Here is a 24,618-nt window from a genome sequence, read left to right on the forward strand (position 1 = left end):
AAATTCATCTAATAATATCCTACTAGCAAATACACTGAGAAAGATACAAGGAACATTCCTGCAAAGCCAGTCCAGCTAAGAATGGATGAAACTCGAAATATCTACTAAGAAGAGTGTCTTGGCTCAAGCTGCATAGCAAACCTATGAAGGACAGAAACTTCCCTGCTTCTTGTCAGGGTGCCTGCGTGGTGGATGTCTGGATTGCTGTTTTTTTCCTGGTTTATTCAAAGCTTCCTTCTTCATGAAACAGAAAGCTGATGTTCCCTCTGTGTGTCTCAGTCTCCGTCTCTCCCTACCTGTCCTGTCTACTCTAAAATACCTAACATCAGTAATGTATGAAGAAGAAAGCTTCATTCTGGATTGCAGATTGGCCTTGTGTGCTGGGCCTTCGTTGTCACACACTATAGAAGCCAGTGAGGGAAGAGGCCTGCTCAGCTCACAGCTGCGGCGAGAGGAAGGGTCGGGGCCCCAGCGCGCTCTCTGAGGCGAGGCACCCCCATAATATCTTATTTTCATCCGGCTGGACAGCTCCCATTGGGGTTGCACCAGCACCCACTGTGCCACCAGCAGGGGCTGTCCTCATATCCGGGTCCTGTGGTCACCTTCCTCACGTGCTGTGAGCCTCTCTCACGAACTGCAGTCACGCTCTACATAGCTGTGGAGGCTTGTCCAATTCAGTCACATCAAATGATTATCCTGCATACTTTTTAATATTTAAAGAATCATTTTTGAAATGTTGTTTAATAGACATGGTACACTGAATCTTTTCGAGAAAAAAATGTATTTTGCAACAATATTTTGAAGGGCTGGGAAGATAGCTCAGTAGAACAAGCGCTTTCCTGGCTAGTACAAAGGCCTGAGTTCAATCCCTGGTTCTGCCAGGGGAAACAAAACCCAATATTTTGAGAAGGGCTCTCACTTGAATGTACAGCAAACTGTCAGTTCCTCAGCAGGTTTCTCTTCTAATACATTCTATAAATAATAAGTCAAAATTAAATATATTTATTGAGTGTCACATGAGGTTTTGATTCATGTTTATACGGTGGAATGGGTAAGTCAAGCTTCCCAACACACAGACTGCCCAACATAATTATATTTTGTGTTGTGAGAACATTATTACATTGCAGGTAGTGAGGAAATGTAAAATCTACTCTCCTACCTCTTGAAGTGACAATGTATTGTGCTTACTTGTATGTACAAGAAATAAATTGTAAAATGAAGCAATACTTTTTATGTTCATGATGCTGCTTTACTTTGAGTGTCTTAGTTTGAACTAGTTATATACTCAGGATGTTGTCTGTGTGGGGGGAGGGGAGAGTGTGCATGAGTGTGTGTGTGTGTGTGTGTGTGTGTGTGTGTGTGTGAAGTGTCAATGACCATACAAATTCCTATTTTAAATCAAAAAATATTCTACAATAATGTATTGTTGTATAAAGTCATAACTGAGGCAGTACAGAAAAATAAGGCTTTCTGATAAAGTGAATGTTGTAGAATTGCCAGAAGGGTGGGACAAGGGCCCTATTGTTTCTCTGATGCATTAAATATGTGCTAAGCTGGGTGCAGGGCAAAGAAGCTGGGCACGCTGGCATCTGCCTGTGATCCTAGGACTCTGACAGGCTGGGCCAGTACAGGCATCAATTCAAGTATCACTTGGACACCTTACTGAGAATGTGTCTCAAAATAAGAAATGAAAGGGTTGGTGGCATTGGTCAGGAGCAGATCAAAGCATAAATTTTACAGCCAATGAAGTGAAGCCATGAGCTCACGCTCATGGAATCCACTGGCTTACCATGATCCTCACCATCTAGAAGTGGCTGGATTGACAAAAATATGGAGGGCTCTCTTCCGAGACATCTGCTTGGAGCTAGCTTCCAGGGCTGGGGCAAGGCTCATCAGAATGCTGCATGGGCTTTGAATCAGCGTCCACTCTGCAGTACAGTGTCTGAGATAGCTCAGAGTCACATGTGCAAGAGTCAGGAAGTGGAAGCAGGAATGGAAGCCCTCAACATCAGCCCTGCTGACCCACTAGCAAAATATTTGCTTCCTATTCCTGAGACCCAATGCTCTGCTGGTTTAGCAGTCTTCACGCCACAGAGGGGAAGGCTGGTACGAGGAAGCACAACAATGTTACCACTGCTATGGGAGCTAGGACTTCACCCTGCTCACTTGGTCTCCTCGTGCCTCTGAGCATTACCCCAGGTAAGGGTCCATCCTCCCAGAGACTGAGAGACAGAAGCCTTTCCTCCTTGAAAGGAATGAATTTGTGCTCATGGAAAACACGCTCCAGGTTATGAGACCCATGCTTTACACATACCAAAGGACAGTAGAAGCCACGCTTTACACATACCAAAGGACAGTAGAAGCCACGCTTCACGTATATCAAAGGACAGTAGAAGCCACGCTTTACGTATATGAAGGACAGTAGAAGCAATGCGCACATTAAGCCCATCTTAGAAACCGAGCTCCCAAGGGAAGATCAGGGCAGTAAGAGCACCAAAGCCTGGAACCAACAGTAAGTTCATGTGGAAGACTTGGGTTTTCCTAAGCAGTGACATTAGACATTCATCCTAGAGATGTGAACTGCAGCTGTTGAGCACCATGCCAGCCTTTAGTATCTCAGTGCAGAAGGGAGGACAGATGGGATCATGTGTGAGACAGTGCAGATTTTATAGGCTGAGGCTGAAGCTATGTCCAGGCAGAGGCCCATAAGAGCCTGGCTCCAGCTGACTCAGGGGATTGTGTTCCTGACCTGTGGCTTCTCAACTCCCAGTCAGTGATTCTCTTAGGTATTCAGGTTCCTTCAGGTCCAGAGTGCAGGCCATGGAGCCCCTCAGCTTGGGTTACAGCCCATAAACAGTCATCCAGGGAAGAGTAGTGCTAGGTAACTGGCACCCTTGGGCACTTGAGATGTCTGCTCTTCGCCGTCAGAGGAGGACACACTCCACTTGAGGAGACCCTTTAGGTCACAGGTACACAGTACCAGAGGCATATCCCAGGTGGCCTCTTCCCATTTCTTGGCCTCCCCAACAATGAGCTGGAGAAAACACACAGAGAAGGCAGTAAAAGTTTGCATTTATGGAAGAAGAAGATGAAGTATGATAAACACAGTGAGAGTGGACCAGTGAGAAGGCTTACGGTGGCCTGTCACTAAGGGAAAGTGTACTCTTGTCTTTCATGTAAAGAAGGCATTGAGGAAAGGCTGTGAAACAACTTGGCCACATGCCTTCCTAACCAGTCCTATGAGAAAGCTCGGTTGGCCTCCTGTTGCAGCTAAGTGAAGCACATGGAACAGTCTTTTCACAGCTTGTGTCCACACGCAAATGAAGGATTGAAAAGAGTGATTTTGACTGGTCTAACTGGTCCTGTGAACACTACTAGATGCAGATGACAGATTGTAGACTCTCGAGACTGGTCCAGGAGAGCACATTTCTCATTGATTCTGTGAACAGTGATGATGCAGACTCTGCTGTACTGTGTGTCGCTCTCCCTGAAAATGTCCCTCTCCTCCCTGCCCTGTCTTGTAAGGAGCCATCTGTGATCTTCACAGGGCTTCAAAACTTTACACTCAACAAACAGCTGGCCATCTGAGAAAGCAATGATCACCCCACAGGTCTCTCATCCCACCCCATCCTGGAGACTTCCTGTCAGCTTTTCTGACCATGAGGAGCCAGGAGGTGAGGTACACAGTTGTGTCTGTTAAGTGATCCGGGGAACACCATGGACTGCAACATCCTCCTTGAGCAGAGGTCACATCGGGTCCCCTGCCTTGCTTTCCCGGGCTTCATCTGCCAGATGCCATCTCCCCACTGCAGTCCTGAAGCTGGAGCAGCACTACTTTTGAGGACATCTCTGACACAGATGACAGTATCATCTTCCCTAACACCTGCTGGAGGCTGCAAGGGGGATGACAGAGCCCAGAACACATCTTGCACTTCCAAAACTGGCTCTGTCGGCCGGGGAGATAGCTCAGTAGACTAAGTGCTTGCCTGGCAAGTGCAACGGCCTGGGTTCAATCCCTGGTTCGGAAAAAACAAACAAAACTGGCTCTGTCCACTGCGGGGGGGAGGGAAGAGCAGTTGGGAAGGGAATTCTTGTTGTGGTCTGCCCACTAAGGAGAAGCCGGTGAGCCTTGGGGAGGGCATATTCAGGTTTCTGGCAGGGGAGCCAGAGCCCGGCATGATGATTCCCAGGCCACCACAAGGCTGGATTCAAAACTGCAGAAAAGAGGTGCAAATCCCACAGCAGGACTGGGGAGGCAGCGGTCTCTGGCCATAGGCGCCCACAGCACAGCCCCACCTGAGACCAATCCTAAGGCTGGATGGGAGCCAGGACACTGACATCACGGAGTTTGGGCGCAGGCAGATCAGGCACAGGATTTCTTTAAAGAACCATCACATAGCACATGGAGCAGTGCAGGAGAGCTTTCCAATGGAAGCACTGGCCGAGCCGAAGTCTCAGTGAGAAGCCAGGAGCGCGGTGGGGTCCACAGAGATGGGGACACACAGCCTCCTAGTGCTCCGAGGGCAGGAAGATGCCACCCGAACTTCACAAGGCCCCACTCCTCCCAGAGAGGCTGCGCCTGCTGTGCGATAGGGGGATTCAGTGAAGAGCTTCAAGCTGGGGGTGCCCAGTGGGATGTGGAGGTCAGTGCAGGCTTTGAGGGGGCAAGCAGGCTGGCACACGCAGCGGCGGGGAGAGCAGAAGCAACTGCAAGCATGGAGGCGAGCAGCTTGAGGAGAGCATGAGGGCACCGGATGACCACGGACAGGACTTTAGATGGCTTGGCGTGAGCCAGGGAACGGCCTGCTCAGCTCACCTTCACGATGCAGAGAATGGGGAGGAGGAAAGACATGTTGGAAATTTGGAAGAACTGGATGATTGATACTGGTAAAATATATGCAGCGTCAAAAGTATTGTGGGGATTTATGGTAAAATAGCAGGGCAAAGACGTCCCAATGGCTGACTTGACAAACCCCAAGGATCATCTGTCTTCAGATTTATCCTCACTGGTACTCTGTAAGGAGGACCATACATTGTGTGGGCTACAGCACGCGGAGTTAGTAACGTCACCTGGTTCCTGCCATACTGAAGTTAATGTCCCAGAGAAATGATGAAGGATCTGAGGATGCAGGCCATGAGGGTAATTTTGGATAAATTATGCATTGGTGCTTCCCAGTGAAATAACAAAGTAAATGAGGCAGGGTACTTTACAAAGCAAGATTTATTTATTTTGCATGGTGTGGAGGTCCAGGATTGTGGGCCTGGTGATTGGCAGCTCTCCTGAGGTCTTCCAGCTATGTCACAAGTATGTGGCCTGCGGCCGGCCAGACAGCTCAGCCAACTAAAGCACCTGCTTAGGCAGAGCGCAGAGGCTGGGGTTCGATCCCCTGCATGCCGTGCCGGCCCTGCCCCTGAAGCGTGCTGAGAAGGCAATAGAGTCTGGGCGTGGTGGTGCACACCTAGAATCCCAACACTTGGGAGGCTGAAAGCAGGAGAATCACTACAAGGCCGATCTAAGTAGTGAGACCCTGTACTAAATACATTTTTTAAAAAAATGTGGCCGGATGGTGGGAAATTGTGAGCATGCAGGCAAAGATTTTGGTAGACCAGACACCTAGAGGTGAAAATACTTACACCAGGAGCACGTTCACATAAAATTGTAAGGCTGTAATTAAAATAGGTCAGGAGCTGGGGAGATAGCTGAGTGGAATAAGTGCCTGCCTGGCAAGCGCAAGGTCCTGAGTTCAATCCCTGGTACCACCAAAAAATAATAGTTCACCAGTAACAAATTTAAAAAGGCTAGTCCTTTTGAAATAAAAAGTTTTTTGTGTCAAAAAGCATTCTTAAAGTGAAAAGCCAGATTAAACACGAGAGAAAATATTTGCAACTCATGCTTCTCATAGGGGTCTATGACTCTTTTAACAGCAAAAAGACATTCCAATTAAAAACGGGCAAGCAGATGTGTAGACACCTTTCCAGACAGAGAGTGCAAAGGCCAGTGTACCCGTGACAAGGTGCTCCAGGTCTGCAGTCGCTGAGATCTACAAATCAGAGCCACCAGGGCTCCTCCTCCCCCACCGGGATGGTCTCAACTGAAGAAAGAAATGTGCAGGGAAGTTGGCATCCCGAACCTTCCTGGTGGGACATTATGTGGTTCAGTCACGCTGGAAAGCAGTTTGGGATTTCCCACTGAAGCTACATATAGTAGATTTGGCCATATAGTTCAAGGGACTAAAGCTCCTGCCTAGGCAGACTCGGAGGGCCAGGAGCCCAGCTGCCGGGGCATGCCGAGACAGATTGAGACTGGGCAAGTTGGGTCACACTGTAATCCCAGCACTTGGGAGTCTGTAAACAGGAGCATCGCTGCAAGTCTGACCTATGCAGTGAGACCCTGTAGACCCCGTCTTAAATACAAAAAAAAAAAAGCTACATATAGTTTCTGTATGACCTAATATTTCCATTCCACCATAATTGAGTACATATGCAAAAGAAAGAACGCGTGTCCTAACAAATTCATGTAGGAACGAGCCTGATAACTCAGTGGACTAAAGTGCCTGCTTAGGCAGAGCACAAAGGCCGGAGTTTGCTGGGCGTGCAGTGCAGGCCTCGCCCCCAGGGTGCGCTGAGACAGACCTTGAGACTGGGTGAGGTGGCACACGCCTGTAATCTCAGCACTTAGCAGGCTGAAAACAGGAGAATCACTATGAGTCTAATCTACAAGGTAAGAACACCCTGAACACCCTGTAGACCAGGTCCTAAATACAGAAATATAATAATAATAGTACAAAAACTAACAAATACATGTACATGCAGATGAATAGCACCTGCATTTACATACAAGCAAATGAGTGAAAACCCAGACGGGTGCTTGAGTATATAAACGATGTGTATTTCCACAGTGCAATACTATACCACCATACCAAAAACATATTGAACAAAAGAAACAGACACAAAAGGTCACATACGTGCTACAATTTATACAAAATGTTCAGAGGAGGTAAATGCACTTAGAACGCAGAATGGTGAAGTCCAGAGCTGTAGGGAAAACAAATGTGGACGTACTGCGTAATGGGCGCAGCTTCCTGCTGGGGCACGGAAAGCTTCCCAGAGCCACTCAAAAGTGGTGGACGCACAACACCCTGAACGCCCTGTTTAAGACTGGTGGCTTTGTGATGAGTCCTAAACAACGAAATTCCAGAAGAGCTCAGTTCAGTTGGTGATGGCTGCCCACTAGAGACAGGTAGAGCTTGCATATGATCAGGAGCGTTAGTACTGTGTAAGTGACCCACAGGCAGGGCGAAGGAATGCCGATGCCTGGACCGCAAGGTCGACGTGCAGGACTACCTAAGAGGGCAGAAGACTACTAAATACAGCAGGTACGATGAGCAGCTCCGTGTGAGTACAAAGACACAGGCCAGTTTCTGATGAAAAGGAAAATTTTCTTGAAGATGAATCTAAAACGAATTTAAAGTGCTGAATAGAATTTATGTGCTAGAATTGTTGGAGATGCTCTCATGGGGACGAAGATACTTGCTATCCATGCAAGACCGAAGGCATGAAATAGGGCACCCTGGTTGCCACAAAACCTACGAGTTGGGCACAGACCAGAAAGAGCAGCTTCTGAAGAAGCTAGACTGTGTCCCTGGGTCTCATGCAGCGCTCTGCACAGACCAGCTGAGCAGGAAATGTCAGATAAAAATAAAATTAAAATGTGCACTTCTTTAAAACTCAAAGCACCAGCAAAACCATCACTGGAATAAGAATGTCTAGCAGCATGGCTTTGAACTTAGACAGTCGGGTTAAGGCACGTGTGCAACAGGACTGGAGGTGCCAGGAAGCACACTGTTACCACAGTAAGGGGCACGGGCACGAGTCTGAGAAATGTTTGCGACCATCAGAATCCGGTGTGGGCTCCATTCTGGGACCTATAGTGCACTCTGGGCTCAACAGGAGCTCTGCAGCCCAGAGACGCTGATGATGTGGCACAAGGGAGGGACAGTGGGGGGAGAGCAGAGCATGTCCACGGTGCGCTGAGGTGACAGACGGTGCAGATGTGCGTCAGGCTGCTCCCAGCCTACATGTGCTTTTCTAGTGAGCCAACTTCATGGAGTTTGGACAGGGATTTGGGGATGCAGAGGGGACTGCCGGCATGCACAGGAAGTGCAGCCCTCATGGGGACGAGAACCTGCCGCAGAACAGCAGGCTGCTCGTCCTGTTGTGCCTGATGAAGAACAGGAAGGGGCGGTCAGCACAGAACACAGGCAACGACCTTGCACAACACACTTCAATCTCACAAGCTGCTGCTGCTGCAGCCTCGGTGCCTTCTTCGTTGACCTCCACCACACTCTTGTGTATGAACTTGGACAGACACAGGTCACTGTCAACTGACATCCCAGACAGGTCTGACTTGCCCGGATGAAAGACATCCAGAACGCCGAGACCCTGCAGCACAGAGCCCATGTCATAATCCTCTTGCAGCTTAAATCTCGGAAGGGAAACTTCTATTTCGATGCTCTTCATGTGCTTTGGGCTGGCCCAGGTTTGGAATTTCTCAAAAGTGAGGGCTTTTTCCACCTGAAAGACCAGCATTAGACTTTACCATCAGACCACAGTCCCCATCCACCATGGTCCCTTCCAGGAGCAGACAGGTAGGTGGTGCCCACTGTCACACACTGTCCCCACAGCTGGCGAGAAGCTTGTGAGGTTTGAGCTTGTCCTGCTACCGTCGCTTGGGCTGCCACGTCAGGCGCAGCTTCCTGACATACGATAATTGCCTCCCCTACTCAACAGCCCTGCACACCGTGTCTACTCCAGGGCAGGGGGCTCTGGGCATTTGTGCTTTCTGAGATTTTTGTTTTCTGAATGAGGCTTACTTGTGGAGCAGACAAAGCATTGCTCATGAGCAAGGGACCAAAGGGCTGTCCTGTGAGCCACCAGGGCAGAGGCCTCAGGCTGCAGGGAAACGGGACTGCTGGCAGGGAAAGACAGCAGGAGGGCCCCACTAGGCTCCTTCACTAATCCTGAAGAGAAAGATGCAAAGATCCGCAGAGAAAGCCCCTTGGAAAGAATTACAAGGTCAAGGAAGGAGAAAAAAGCAAACGCAGACATAAAAGACACAGACCGCACAGATGGCACTGGGCCTTGCCGGTGGCAAGCAGACAGGAAGAGCACGGAGGTCAGGTGCACAGAGCCAGGACAGCGCCCTCCAGGCCCGACACAGTGCACGGGGCGGGGGCCGGGCCCCTGTAGGGAGAGCGCCTGCTCAGGGCGCGCAGCGTGTTCCACACCCAGGCGCTTGCAAGGTGTTTTCCTCACTGGAGGGTCTCTGTGCTAATAGAGCAGATGCACATGTCGCCTACTAACTCTCAACTGACCTTCTAGAAAGTCCCTCCCAACCAATCAGCTTCTCCTTCCCAAGATAGGTCTTGGAATGCAAACAGACAGAAAATATTCAGACCAAATGCACTAAAACAAATAGCTACACAGGCAGTGTTGCCTTGTTTTATCCCAGGCCAGCCCAGGGAGCCAATGAAATTGAGATAAGTTCCATGGGATTGAGGGTACCCCCAAAACATCATAAAAGAAGCCAACCCCAAAGGCCCATGGGTGTCAGCCTCCCCAGGCCCCTGTCCTGTCTGGAACAGCTTCCTGGCTTGTGCTTTTTCCAGCAAATGCAGTGTCTCCTCTGTTCAGCTGTGTCCCTCTAGTTCACTATGGGTGCTGAGTTTAGCATCCCAAGCAGCTGCTCATTCCAGGGGACCTCACTATTGGACATGACTAGGTGGGGCTCACAGTGGTTTTAGAGAAGAGTATACTAGGTCAGGAGGGAGACAGAGGGACAGCTATGGGCAGGAGTGCCTGCCATGTGGTTCTGATGGGAAAGGACATGGGTTGTCACCAGGTGCTCCAGGCAGGATGGAAAGCACACCCCAGCCCCCTGACTCACCGTGCTCAGGTCCACGCCCTCATCTGGGAGCACCACGACCATGCTCAGCTCCCGGCCCTGGTAGGGCAGCTCCAGCACCTGGGCCTGGACCTCGCTCACACGAGCCAGAGGAAATGTGTGACTCTGGAACATCATCTGCACCGGCCTCTGCTCCTTCTGCGGGGTGAGCAGAGGGGCACGCATGTCACAGGGATTCTCCAGGGAGCAAGAAAACCACCCCAAGCGGCTGACTTAGCGCTCCAGCACCCAGGATGGAAACAGTGCTTGCACTCTAGGGGAAACCTCAGGCAGCGCTTCCCACAGGCATGACAAGCCACGGAGTAGGCAGAGGCAGGAGCAGCTGGGGAGCTGTTGTGGCCAGCAGCATCCGATGGGAAGCCTGGAATGTTCCTCGTGCTGCTGCTTGGCTGAGAGAGGACCCCGAGTGCCATGCAAAAGAATATACGAATCACGAGACAAAGTGCATCTTACTTGAAAATGGAGGGGTGGTTGAACACGTGTAAATGTCCTAAGTGTTTCCTTGCTAATTAGTTTTCTGTTTTTCAAGGGATTATAGGACTTGGCAAATTATTTTAATTCTGCTTTAATTTGAAGTTAAAAATGTCAGCACCTTGGTCTTTGAACTTGATTTTAATATTAGAAATGTGGCTGGGGAAACAGCTCAGCAGCAAAATGCGTGCCTGGCAAGTGCAGGTTCCTGAGTTTCACCCCTAGTACCACCAAAAAAAGAATTAGAAATTTGAAAATGCTAAATTAATTTTAAAGTTAACTAAAAACAATACAAGTGAGTACTTATATTAATTTAAAAATTGCTTGAATAAAAATATATCTTTTCACGTTTCCTGACCCTGCAAGTGTCCCCAACATGTCACAATATTATGACACTTTTTTCTTACTTAGGCAATTTGGATTTAAAGGAAACTTTTCAGTTTCCAGACTTAGGTTGCAGCGATCGATGCAGGAGATGTTATCAGAGACAGGAAGTGCAATAACTTATGCAAAAAAATTATCAGCAGCAAATATTCTTTATTTTTATATTTCTCTAGTGAGCTTATAATTAAGACATATAGTTCAAATGATTGATAATCCATTATGCCTTACAATGTTAAATTTACAACTGAATTTCTTTATCAAATGATTTTGTTTGAGGCTTCTCCCTACCTGGTTTATTTTGAAAGGCATTTCACTTGTGCTTGACTTCTCAAATTGTTCTTCCCACCTTCCTTTGAAGTAGACAGCATTGATAAGAACCAGTCTGCATGCCTCATCAATTGAATCCTTGGCTAACAACTTTTGAATTTTGCCTGTTGATAAAAGCAGAGACTGCATTCAGCGACTCTTTAGAAACACCATAATAAACCAACTGCAGGACAATGGCCTGACAGGTGTAAATATGACATTTGTAGGCTAGCTGAGTTAGGACTGTTAAGAGTTAAACAGAGAAAATCAACTGCTAGACGCGGTATTCATGCATCTGGACCCCTGGGGAATATCCCCAATGAAGGCAGTGACAGGCTTCTGAGACACTCAAGAAAAGCTTGTCATGAGAAAGAAAGCACAGGTTGGAGATTCACCAGGCAGGAAGTGAGAGTTGTGCTGGGTGGGACCTGCAGTGCCCTAGTGGTTCAATGGGGTGGGGGGTGGGGGCTCTGTGCTCATACCTGGAGGTATCACTGGGCAGTGAGGAGTCAGTGTGAGGGGCAGCAGCACAGGGATGCAAAGGGAGGAGGTGGAAGAGAAACTGCTGTTGGATCCTCCAGACAGAGCATCAGGCCTCCTTGAGGAAGAGAATGTGGGCCCACCGGATTCCCTCCTCCTCCCCATTGCTGAGTATTCAAGGAAAACTACCTGCCACTTGCTACAGTCTTATTTGCTAACAGAGATAGCAGCGCTCCTAGCGGGGCGCAGGCATGCGAACAGTTCACACCTCCAGCCGCCATCGCTCCTGCAGACCACAGCTTAAACACATCACTATGTGGTTGGGAAATGAAAGAGGATCCAGCAAAAAAGGAAAACGATGTGAGGAGTGCGGAGGAGCAGAGAGAACCCCCAGTGCTGACCTTGGGTCTTGGTGGACACCCAGGCATTGATGTGCCTCCTGGCGCTCTCTGGAGATTTGGCAAAGGACAGCTGCTCCAGCTCGGCTTGGTAGAACTTCAGGCAGGACTCCTGAAATGGCTGTGGGCAGAGATGTGTCTGGTGAAGCCCTAGAACTGCACAAATGTCAGCTAGTTTTCAAGCATTCTGATTACTACCCAGTACTTTGAGAACTTCAAGAGGCATATGTGTCCCTTAGGAGATGTCACCCTGAGTCTATGTGATGTCAAATACCAATCTCTATGTAGGGAAACACTGAATCTGTAGTAACTGGACAGGAATGAAAGAACTGTACAGATCTCACATGGGAAGTCATGGAAGGCTTCCTTTGAAAGCTCTCTCATCAGAGAAAACAGGGTTGCCTGTCGGTTCCTCAAGTTCTCTGGGTCCTCCCCCTGGGCTCTGGGCCACCAGATATTTTAAATCAACTTGCCCCATTCTGGAGACTCAACTCACTGAGAGGAACTGGCAGCTCTCTTCTCCAAAGAGCCGGTTCGCTATGCTGAGGGAATATGGAGCGCCAGGCCTGTGCACTTGGGTGAGAAGCGACTGGAAGCCACCGTGAATGTCCTCCTCAGCATTCACTGCCAGTGCCTGTGGGAGAAGCCAATGCCCATTGTCAGTACTGTCCTTGCTCATATCTTTCCTCAACTATCTTCTACTTTTCTCATGAATTCCCTTTTAATCAACTGTAGGTTACTTAAAATAAATTCCTACAACCCACTGGGAAAAAAATACTGTCTGCTGGTCTTACAAAGAGTTCACACACGCACACACACACACCCCCAACAAACAACCCTTTTCTTGAGTCCTCCTGAGATGATCCTATGCAAGGAACTTGTTTGCTTCCATGTTTTGAGTCAAGATCTAGTTACAGAGGCAGGACTGGACTCAATTTCATGGTGATTCTGAGGCTCAGCCTCCTGTGTGTTGGGATTGAGGCGGGCACCGCCACACCCAGGAGGCCACTTTACTTCACTTGAGCAGTGTGCATTCTACAGAAGAGCCCCTGGTGGGCTGGTGCAGACAGAGAGAGGGGCGGGAACCGGAAGTCAAAGGTGTGGCTCTTCTGCCTGCTCAGGATGCAAGGGGAGTACGGAAAGTGCAAAGGGTCAAGAGGCTCAGGATGGAGCTGTTATAAAGCCTGCATTCCGCGCTGCGCAAGAATACACCAGAACCAGAGGAAAACTGATCTGTCAAGTTTACTTCAAAAAGAAGAGATTTGATTAAAGCACTAAAAATGGAAGGAACATGTGCAGGAATAGAATCACAGTGGGAATCTTAAAAGGAGACAAGGGTATGAAAGAAGCAACAAGATTAACAGGACTAAATCAAGAGTTCTTAAAATTATATCCTAGAGAGATTACTTATTACATATACTTTAAGTGTTAGCTTAACAGTTAAACATACAGGAGTCCCTCACTATTTCGCAGTTCAACTTTTGCGGACTCACTGTTTCGCAGGTTTTCAAAAAAATTTTTTTCCTTTTATTTTTTTTGGCGGAACCGGGGATTGAACTCAGACCCTTGCGCTTGCCAGGGAAACACCATCTCCCCAGCCCCTCAAAAAATATTAATCTAAATAATTTATCATGGGTTTTTCACTATGTAGTGGGATTTTGTGGTCGTGTACAGTTCTGTATACGTATTTATATGCGTAGTATTTACTATGACTTTAATGATTTTACCTAAAAAGTTTAAAATATATAAAATTTATTAAAATTTTAATTCTACCATATTAAAGGAGTATTAAATCGAAATAAAATACACTACTTACAGTATGTATTTCTTTAGCAGATGAATACATACTGTACCACACAGCATACATATGTTGTTCAAATTACATAGGTTTGAGTTTAGAAAATGGTTAGGAACATTACAAATGTTTTTAAAAATGTGGGAAAGGTTTATAAGAGTGTGGGAAGATTTATAAAGCCTTAGAAGATATATAAATACTAAAATAAATATACCATTGGTGCTTTACTGATTTTCACTCATCGCAAGGGTGTCGTAACCCCACGGCAGGTGAGGGGCCACTGCATCTATTAGTCTATTAGAAAAGTCTCAATTGATTCTGAAATATGAACACTGTAAGATTGCAGTTCAGCATGGCAGGACATGCCTGCAATGACAGCCATCTGAGAAGCAGGAAGACTGCGGATTTCAGCTCGATCTGAGCAACTTGGAGACTGAGCAGCAGCATCTCACAATAAAAAGGCGCCACTGTGTCCTCTGTTGCTGCTCAGTGTGAACATTTTAGGATCCATTTCACCGTACAGGAAAAAAATTATATAGGGTTTAGGCTCTGACATTAATGTATTATCGTAGAAATCAATCTGAGCCTTAAGTTTCTTTATGTATAAAAAGATGTAGTTGGGATTGCTTCCAAGGTCTCTTCAACTTTGTCTGCTTATGCTTCTTTTCTTGAAAAATGCTGGGACATTTCACTGATTATGTTATATTTTGAAATGATGTTGTGTTTTAATGAATATCTGTGTTCTGTGCACCTGACCTCAATAATTATTAATGTGCAGTCATGTTTTAAAGTTTCATTTGTCACAAGAATAATAGTTTACCATTTTTAATTTAAAAAAAAAATACATACAAAATACCAATCACGTGGAAATGACACCCCTGTGTCATTGTTAAAAACACTTTCATATGCCAGGAGTGGTAGCTCACACCTGCAGTCTCAGCATTCTGAAAGGATGAGGCTGGAGAATCTCAAGTTTCAAGTTCAGCCTGGCCAACCAGGTTAGGATGACTCTCAACCTTTTTTTAAAGGGCTGGGAATAAATGGTTTTTAACAGGCATGGCCCAACGTGAAGGCTCTGCCTTCATGTTCAATAGGCCTCTCTCCTAAGTAACTGCCATGCGTGACAATCAAAGTGCCACTCTAGTCTCTATCAGTAATGGTTCCGAGTAGGCAGTGCAGTCACCCGGATTCAAACGTTACCCAGTTATCTCTACAGGCATCAAAACCTCAGTTATTCCACAAATGCAATTTGTCAGCTTATGTATATGAATTAAAATGCATTTAACTTTTTTAAATCTGGAAAAATGGATATGATTCCACCCATGACAATGAAGAAACAATAAAAGCAACAGAGAACTACTTCTCAGAGGAGTTATGTGATCCTTAAAAGATTAGTTCTAATATTCAACAATTTTATTCCTATTGATACTGCTCCGTAACAGGAAAAGTTGAAGAGCTGCAAAATCATTTTATAAAGAAAATGCCAGTAATTGCACAAATGCCAAAAAGAAAATGTCAGCAATTGTACAAATGCCACTCTACTCCAAGCTTAAAATATGGTTCAGATGATAAACTGCATATGTACAAGAAAAATGTAAGAAAGGAAAGTAAAAGAGAAGCCAGTTTCACTTAAGATAGTGGCATCCCTGTGACTGCTGGTAGCTGACTCCCGTGGAGAAGATGTTTTACACGAATGATCTCACCAAATCCCAGCGGGAACTGAGAGACCATTGATAGAAGCGAAGACACAGTTCCTAATCAAAGTGTCAAATCTCAAACTAAAATCTAAAAGGGGCCCTTGGGACAGCACAAAAATGTTATCTATTCTCAGGTGTTTGTGTCTGCAACTTGAGTCCATAGGAAATTTTCCTTCCTCCTGCTGCAATTATTAAAGCTGTTGATAGCATGAAAACAGAAACCATCTTTAGAAATCCTTGTGTGGCTCTGGTGCTGAGGCGGCCCAGGCCTGTGTGTGGCTACAGCGCACACACAGCTACTGAGCACAGGGATCCACTGGGCAGGGGCAGCAGGGAGCCCACCCCAGTGTCCTTCAGCTGCCAGACAAGCAGGAAGAGGCTCCCTTACAGGGCTCCTCACCGAGCTGAGCCCAGCGGTCCCTAAGAAGCCTGAAAAGGAGCTTGCCCTCTGGGCATCCACCTCAGGCCCTGCCACAGTGAGGAGGGAATGGAAAAAGAGCGGCCTTGCTGAAAGGGCCCTGCCAGCAGTGCTGGTCACACTGAGACCAAAGTGACAGAGCTCAGCAAATGCTGTGCAGAGCTCTGCGCAGGGGAACAGACGCCAGGGGCTGGCCTTGGTGGTTGACTCAGGCACAGGCCCCCGGCCCACCCTGAGATCCCCCAGGGACAGGGACTGGGCCTAGGACCTTTCAGATGTGGCCTGGCATGGCACTGAGGGAAGAGCTGCTTGGATCCCTAGAGGGATCCGCTCCTATTTGGCCCAGCCCTCCCACACTGTTTGCCCCCTCACCCAGATAGCAAAAAAGCAATGAAAAATTATAATGCAAATTCTTCAGCTCCAAAAGGAGACAGACCTCAGCGACTTTTGGGCCAAGGAATTCCAGCATCTTTTTCTTCTTCTTACCCTTGTAGTGCTGGGATAAAACCCTGGGCAATCCCCCACCACAGTGCCAGCCCAGTCTCAGCTCCTTTCCTCAAGGAAGGGCCAGGAAAACTTCCTGTCTTTTCTGAGTTATTATTCGGGGAAGACCCCCTGCCTCTCCAGAACCATTGCAAAGCACAAAACCTCAGATCATGGAAGGAGGCAGGGACAGGAAAGCCTACCTGAGCAATCTGGGCGGCCGTGCTGCCCTTGGCGCCCAGCAGGACCATGCCCAAGGCCGAGGAGATGCTCACGGGAGAGAAGAAGACATTGCGTGCTGGGTCCTCCTGACCCAGAAGCTTTAAAAGGCGGATGGCAAAGGCGCCATTGGCTTCCGACAGCGGGTTCATGATGCAGTCTAGAGGCAAAGAGGAAGGGCCACGTCAGGCAACTCACCTGTGTGCACTGCCAGGTGGACACTGCATGGAAACTGCTTTTGGTTTTTCATTGCAAATCTTCCAAATATTTCAGTCTTACCCTAAAAGGTCCATTTCCTGCCACTCTCTTTTCAAAACCATGCCCAGATTTCAGGGGAATTAGCTAAGAGTGAAGGTGGCAGCAGCGCAGCGCAGCCTGAGAGCCTCAGGGAACCCCGGAGAGCTCGCTCCTCTGCACAGGTGGACAGACAGAGGCGTGCACACACAGGACGCAGCGGTGCCAGGTGAACTCCTGCCCCTCCCATCAGGGCACCTGCTATATCCTGAGGAGCAGGCCAGAGTCAGGGATGAAGAGGACAAGAAGGACGAGGAGGAGGAGGGACAGAGGGAGAGCAGAGAGCGGCACGGAGGAGCTCTGCCTGGCTTCAAGGGCCCTCCCTGTGCTGTTCTCGCTTGTCGTATGGAGCATCCCCGTGCCATGCGCAGCCGGGCACCAGACCGTGAAGGAGCAAGGCAGAAGCTGCGGCCTGAGGCAGGCTGATGTCAGCTCTGCTGGGAGGCCAGAGCTTCTGCTGCAGGGCGGCTCAGGGCCAGGCCAGCTGGGGGCGCCCCTGAGGGTGTCCCGGGCCCGGCTGACCTCTCCGCACAGCCCGAGTCCAGTTCAGTTCCTCCTCATCCCGCCCTGCTCCGGAAATCATGTGAAGGACACCCTGGACGCAGGGAGAAAACACTGTCGTTCTCCTGCGACTGCTCCCGTTTTCCCCCAAGAAACTAAGAACATAGCGCCTTCTCTGCCTGTCCTGTCCCTCACAGTGACCGCTGAGCCCGCTTATGCTCTGCCCTCTCTGAAGACCCCTGTGCCTTGGCCCCGACGCCCAGCCCCTCACCCCCAATCTCAAAGTTGCCCGCGCTGCACCCCTCCCTCCTTCCTGCCAGTGCTGCCCTCCCTGCTGCAGTGTAGCCTCTCAGGGACTACGACCCCGCCTGCAAGCAGTGGGGACAAGGACCCTGTCCCAGGGGACGCAACTCAGGAGAAAGAAGGCTTCTGTCTCCTGGGGGTGAGTGGCAGGAAAGACGAGATGGGTATGGGCGCTGCGGGTGGACGGAGACTGGGATTGGACCGAGAACAGGAGCAGGGGGCGGGGCTGCTGCATGGAAGACAGGAGGGCTGTGGCCTGAACAGCCCAGCTAAACCCGGCCACCATATCCCCTCTGCTCCAGAGCTGCAGCTGCTGGCGCCGCCTGCCTGAGCTGGGTCTCTCCACGCACTCTCCTTCCCCAGGGCAAGAAGCTGGCCTGTCCCCTCCCAGCCCGCCACACCCCAGGCTCACCTTCCAGTCTTGCGTCTTCCTGACTGGAGCCTGAACCCCACCCGATCAACTTGGACCACTGCTGGGTCAGGCTGGAACGCAGAGGCTTTTGTGGGCTTGGAGGCTGGGGCGTTGGAGGCTTCAGGGGCGGGGCTGTCCTTTGCTCCTGTCCCGCCTCCTGCCCAGCGGTGGTCCAGCGGGGCTGCAGGGATCCCCCCCAGCAGAGGAGGTGCGAGGTCCTTAGTGCGCAGAGGAAGCCAAACCTGGCTCTGGGAAGGATTCAGTGGTGAGAGTGAAAGTGAAAGCCCCTCGGGGCCTCCCAAGAAGCAGAACCTGGGGGGGGGGGGCTGCTTGGCATCACAGCCCCTGGGGAGGCTGCCCCAGGAGGATGGTGACTTGGAGGGCAGCTTGGAAAATTTAGGGAGACCCTGGCTCAAAATTTTCATAAAAGGGGTAGGGTTGAGGATATAAGAAGGTCCTGGACTCAAGCCTCACTACAGCCCCTGCCAAAAAAACAAGGAGAAAAAAAAAAAACAAAAAAACAGAGGTCAAAGACTACTAAAACCCCAGCTTTCTTAATTCAGGAAACCAAAATAAAACTAGAAGCCCTCCTCTGACCCATGCCTGGGCCTTCTGACTGCTGTGTTTGCTCCTGCTTCTCCTGCCTTGGGGAGACACTGAGAGGTCTCCGACTTCACTGGGGAGGTCAGTCCCCTTTAAAACAAAGGAACCCTGGAAATGAATTCAAAGTGTTTGCCCAGCAAGTTCCCCACACAGTTTGGTCATCCTCGCCCAGGACCCACAGAGCCCAGCCTCAGCTCCTAGCTCAGCCCTCCTCTGACCCATGCCTGGGCCTTCTGACTGCTGTGTTGGCTCCTGCTTCTTCTGCCTTGGGGAGATACTGAGAGGAACCTGCTCAGGACAGTGACCTTGTCCTCTGTGAGCAGACACAGGTGCAGGGACCACGGCCAGAGCAAGTTTCCTTGAAGCACTGGAGACCAGAAAGCTCCCACCCTCTGTGGGCCTGCGCAGTCTCAGGCAGAGGCTTCTAGAAGCCTGAGGCTTCTACAGACCTTTCTGTAACGATGTCCAGAGGAGCACAGGCTGTGGGACGATTTCTGGGAAGAGGAAGCTTTTCCCAAGGATTCTCTCCCCTATTTGAAGTTTCTCAGACGCCTGCAGTCTCCTGAACCCTGACTTGAGGTGAGGCCTGCTGGGGTCCTCTAAATCCCTTGGATGCCAACCCTGTCTTGGGAGGATTCCACCCTAATACTGATAAGAGAAGAATCCTGGGCCCGCAAGATAGACCAGTGATAAGAGAAGAATCCTGAAATTCCAGAGCAAGGTCAATGGCAGGAAGAGGAGCCGGAAAAGATAAGAGCTTCCAACTAAGCCCACAAGGGAAGTAAACAACTGTACCACCTCCTTTCCTCAGCTACTGAAGCTTCACCACTGGGTCACATCTCCCTTGGTGTCTGTAAAGTTAACTTTCTGCATGGAGCACCTGGGACTTGGCGGGCTTTGCCTTGTTCTTCCGCAGCATTGCCAGGCAATGTTGAATCAATGTAAATCATTTATGGATTTTTCTCCCCCAATTTCCACTATAAAATTTCTGGCTCTTTAGTTCCAGAGGATGCTTTTCAAGCTGGACAGCATAGGCCTGCAATGCCAGCACCTGAAGACTGAGGCAGGAGGATCACCATGAGTGAGCTCAAGTCCTGGCTAGAGTACATAGCAAGACCTTGTCGCAAGAAACCAGCAACAACAATAAAAATACACTTGGGGGATTTTTCCAGCTGCTCCTTGGCCAGGTATAGTGGCTTAGTGCCTTCACCCAAGACTGGTCCTTTTATTGTTTACTAACACTGGAGGAGCTTAATGAACTCACTTACTTCAAAGATCCCTCGGCCTCACAATTCTGCTTCAATGACATTCATCACTTTACAGCACACAGTTCAGTAGTAGCTGTACTGTGTTCACACAGCTGTCCAACTGTCACCAGCACCTGGCTGTAGAAGACCTTCCCCACTTCCAACAGCCATGGGACGCAGGTCCAGGTCCAGGCACAGCCTCTAGCCTTCGCCTTCCGGGCCGCGAAACACCAGGGCCGGGGCTGCGTCTGTGCGTTGGGTGATGGTGAGTACCTGGCATACGCGGAGTCACTCAGTGAGGCCTTTAGGGACTGCTTTCCGGGCTAATCCAACGCGTTTAGGTTTCACTCTTCAAGGGTCAGCATAGCACTTAGCAGCTGTTGATTTTTATGAAGGAAGACTATCCATAATCATACTGCTGTGTGTGTTCATTTTATTTCTTTATCATGGCCACACATTTGGATGGTTTCCACCTTTTGTCTATTGTGAATAAAGCTGTTATAAGGTATTCACTAATAATTTTATATATAAATGTTCTTCCTTCTACTTACCTTGCCTGTAAGTCTACAAAAGGAATTTCTGAGCCAGGCAGCAAGTCTGTATTTAACTTTTTGAAGATGGACCAGGGTATTAGCAAAGCTACTGTACAGCCTTATGTCCCTACCAAGAATGCAGTGGGCTGATGAAAGTCTCGAACAAATCTTTAAGTTAAAAATTTATTACAGGGTATATTGAGCTGTAGGGGACTCAGGTCAACAATTTCTGACATTGCCAGTGAAACGGAAGACCCAATACTATTATGGACTACTTACATTTTGCTGAGTTAACACACCTATAATATTCAAATAACTGAACTAAACAAAAAAGGGGAAACAGATGAATGTCCATTTTGTATCTATGTATTCAAAATGGTTAGGATAGATACATAGGTACATTCTCTTAATGAATAGAGGGATTTGTTCTAATAGTGTTTGTAAATAGGATATCATGTCTGCATCTGGTACAGCAATTAACCACTAGGAAGAATGTATGCAATGTGTTAATTATTGAAACTGTCCTTCCAATTTGGTTTGAAACTGTCTCATTGCTATTTGTTTCTCAATAAAATTATGCAAAAAAATAAAATTAAATTAAATTAAAATAAGATAACTTAAAAAAAAAAAAGTTACTACAGGGGCCAGGGAGATGGCTCAGTAGAATAAGCGCTTCCCTGGCAAGCGCAAGGGCCTCAGTTCAATCTCCAGTTCCACAAGAAAAAAAAAAATTATTATACTTATCCACATCACTAGCCATTTGAGAAATGCAAATTAAAACAACACTGGGATACCATCTCACTCCAGAAAAAATGGCTATCATAAAGAAGTCAACCAATGTTGAAAAGGCTGTGAGGAAAAAGGAACCCTTCTCCATTGCTGGTGGGAATGTAGACTGGTGCAACCATTATGGAAATTAGTGTGGTGACTTCTCAAAAAGCTAGGACTGGAAATCCCATTCAATCTAGCTATCCCCCTTCTGGGAATTTTTCCCAAAGAACTGAAAACATCATATTGTTGTAGGCAGCTGAATTAAATAGAAATATTATAGGCAGTCAGACAGAGCCAGGCCCTCAAAGAGATCAGATGGAAGACTTTGCAACTTGGAAGAGACAGACACTCCCATATGGGCCACACCTCAAGACCAAGACAAAAGAGGAAACGCAGCTACATTCTTCTCTAAGGACTGGCATCAGGGATTAACATTCTAAAAGCATCAATCACCTTGAAAGAGCCCAAATGAGTCACTAGCCCAACTCCCAACAGGAACAGACCCTGTCCTGTATTCATGCCTGCTTGTTGCATGACTCGCTTCCCCATTTGGTCCTGGACTTAATCACTTTTACCTGAGCAATGGGGTTTGTAATCTCGTTGGTTGACCATAGTTTTGTCCCACCTCATGCCCACCTAAGCGAGTTCCCATGTTCTCTACCACCTTAGACCCACCTCATCACGTGGTTTTCCTCTATAAAAGTCCCTGGAAGAGACATCTTCCCGGAGACTACCTGCTGGGGGGTGGGGGAAGGACCCTCCTGTCTCTCAGACAGGAGCTTTCTTTCCCTCAGTAAATATATTCTGCTCATAACCTCCATGTGTTCCTAAAATTTGTTCTTTGGTTTTAGAGAACACAAACTCATCCCAGGTACCTTTTAAGTTGGGAGGTCAGTTTTTCTCCCTGGGTCATTTGGAGGTTCCCTGCATAAATATCGTAGTGATGTATGTGTGCCTATGTTTATAGCAGCACAATATGTGATAGCCAAATCTTGGAAAGAACCAAAATGCCCATCACTTGAGGAATGGATGAAAAAGTTGTGGTGTTTTTATACAATGGAGTATTACTCTGCTATAAAGAAAAACAAACCTAAAGCCTTCATAGGTAAGAGGATGCAACTTGAAGCTCTTCTCACAAGTGAAACAAACCAAACCCACATGTGTAAATATCATATTATCTCCCTACTATAAGAACTCAAAAGAAGAAATAAAAATTGAAAGGTATAACACGGATGAATAGAAAGAGAACGTAAGGATTAAGCAATGAAGAGAAAGAAAGGAGAAAAGTTAGAAAATACGGTAGGGACAAAACCATACATTTATATATGCAAGATGGATAAGGCAGTGGTCCTAAGAATTTCCATCAGGTTTTTGAAAATAGTCAGTGGGTAGAATTCTCACCCTGACTAACTCTGTATGCTGATATCTGTGAACTAAGCAACTACAGTGAGGAGAGCAATGTGTAATACTAAAACCATGCTTGAAATACCTGTCATTTTGATCTTCTAAATATATACTGTTTCTAATGTCATATCAATCAGTACTATGCCCTCTTTAAAGTAAAATTTTTTTAAAAAGGTAAAAAAAAGAAAATGACAGACAAAAACAAAACTTTAAGGCTTCTTAAAAGCATGTGGTAGGGGCTGGGGAGATGGATTAGTGGAATAAGCGCTTCCCTGCCAAGTGCAAGGGCCTGAGTTCAATCCCCAGTTCTGAAAAAATAAAAAAGCATGTGGTAATATTCAATCATATGTCCCATCTTGCATAAATATATCTGTTAATCTAAGAGCAGATTTGATGATAAAAATAGATAATGTATCAATCGCTGTTTATCAGCTATTCTTGTTTTGAAAATCTGTAAAGTATGACTTGTTATATGTCACCCTGTTTCTGTCTTTGCTTTTCTTTTTCTTGCTCTTGCTTTTGCTCTTCAGAGAAAAGAAAATTATAATAAAAAATTTATTACAATTAAAGATAAATTGCCTTTAACCCCCCTCAAAATGCTCAAAATGCCGCCTCACAGGAACACATGTGTTGAGCATTCTTGGCCTTGTTTCTTTCACTGTACTAAGGTTTTCCTTATTTATTTATTTATTTATTTATTTATTTATTTATTTATTTATAACATATTTAGTACAGGGTCTAAAGAATCTCATTACACAGATCGGGGTCCTAGTAATCCTTCTGTTTCCAGCCTCCCAGGAGCTGGGATTACAGGTGTGTGCCACCACGCCCAGTCTCAGTCGCCCTCTCAGTGTGCCCCGGGGCGGGGCCAGCACTGTGTGCCATGGAAGATTTTCTCCTAAACTTAAAATCTCACCATCTATTTCAGTTACCTTCATGGTCTTTCTTACTCAGCCACTCTCCTGGGTGTCATGAGATGTCTCACTGTGGTTTTGAGCTCTTGGTCTCGGGTGAGCTGATACTGAGCCCCATTTCCTGTGCTGCTGACCTTCTGTCTGTCTTTCCTCAAGAATTTCCTGTGTAAATGTTTCCATTTGCTTTTTAATTGTTCTATCGGACACTTACTGTTGATCAGTGTAACAGACATAACTGAGTGAGTTCTGCTTTACTTCCTCTTCTCTATGATGAGTTCTCAATCATTCCAGGGTTACAGTAAGCTGCTATGGAACAGGCCCGCATACTGTCCATGATGAGAGAGGAGATAGGCGGACAGAGCAGCCCTGACTCATGCCGTTGGGCCACGTCTCCTTAGACCCTGGGAGCCCTGATCTCTTCCACACTCTCGTAGAAGGGGCTTTCTTCTGCTTTCTCATGCCTGCTTCTCTGGCTCCCTTGATTAGCCTGATAGGTCTGGACCGGACTCGTGACTGCAAATCATCTCTCTGGCCGACTGCACTGCAATCTGAAAGCAGCCTCTGCTTGGAGCTGAGCTTACTGACTTCTGACGCAGAGATGTGCATGTTGCAACCGTGGCTGGAGGGCAATGACATCTGGTGTTGGAACCACTCAGAGGCTTCCACATTGGTGTCACCAGGTGCCCTGCCTCATCCCTCTGCTCTTTCTGCTGACTCCGTACCACAGCCAGCTAAGTTATAAAAAAACAGGTTCCATGCACTCACTCTTGTCAATGATTGAAGGGCCACAGCTAGAGATATTCTCCTCACAGCTAGAGCCCCAAAGTGCCATCGAGCAGTACATGGCAAGAAACAGAGAACTCGAAAGAGATCTGGCAAAATTAGCTTTTCTGTCAGATCTACTCTCGAAACCCATTAACCTCTGGGTTATGTCTAGCTTAGTGCATCCGTCCCTGAGAGCAGAGCTCTAATAATCTTGAAAGACAACACGCAGTCTTGTTCCCTAATATCCTGCCACAGG

General features: G+C 47.6%; 2 protein-coding genes across 4 annotated transcripts in view; both read right to left on the reverse strand.

Annotated features, from left to right (window-relative positions):
- The window catches only part of LOC101585144 (serpin B9-like), a 389,019-nt gene extending 370,828 nt beyond the window's left edge, over positions 1–18,191 (reverse strand). The window contains exon 1 of the mRNA XM_004628398.2: positions 18,126–18,191. The gene's annotated coding sequence lies outside the window, so the exon portion shown is untranslated. The remainder of the gene's footprint in view (positions 1–18,125) is intronic.
- LOC101587264 (serpin B9-like) lies at positions 7,529–18,180 on the reverse strand. 3 transcript variants are annotated; one of them, XM_023712067.1, is made up of 7 exons: positions 18,126–18,180; positions 16,600–16,775; positions 12,500–12,637; positions 12,007–12,124; positions 11,108–11,250; positions 9,947–10,102; positions 7,529–8,574 (listed from the first exon to the last, which is right to left on the reverse strand). In XM_023712067.1, exons 2-7 carry the CDS (start codon positions 16,765–16,767, stop codon positions 8,170–8,172), a joined length of 1,128 nt encoding a protein of 375 aa, XP_023567835.1. In that variant the 5' UTR covers positions 16,768–16,775; positions 18,126–18,180; the 3' UTR covers positions 7,529–8,169. The 3 variants fall into 3 exon arrangements, with proteins under 3 accessions (XP_023567835.1, XP_023567834.1, XP_004628460.1); XM_023712066.1 differs by lacking the exon at positions 18,126–18,180 and adding an exon at positions 17,822–18,113; XM_004628403.2 differs by lacking the exon at positions 18,126–18,180 and adding an exon at positions 16,895–16,985.
- Positions 18,192–24,618: the final 6,427 nt, after the last annotated feature.

The sequence above is a fragment of the Octodon degus genome, unplaced genomic scaffold, assembly GCF_000260255.1.
Source record: "Octodon degus isolate 3935 unplaced genomic scaffold, OctDeg1.0 scaffold00023, whole genome shotgun sequence".
In the NCBI taxonomy this organism is placed as follows: Eukaryota; Metazoa; Chordata; class Mammalia; order Rodentia; family Octodontidae; genus Octodon; species Octodon degus.

Coding starts and splice junctions, on each gene's coding strand:
- LOC101587264 (XM_023712066.1), bottom strand. CDS start 17,999: ATGGTGGCCGGGTTTAGCTGGGCTGTTCAGGCCACAGCCCTCCTGTCT. Junction 12,125..12,499: donor AGAGCTGCCAGTTCCTCTCA/GTGAGTTGAGTC, acceptor CTCTGCCCACAG/CCATTTCAGGAGTCCTGCCT. Junction 8,575..9,946: donor AGGGCGTGGACCTGAGCACG/GTGAGTCAGGGG, acceptor CTGGTCTTTCAG/GTGGAAAAAGCCCTCACTTT.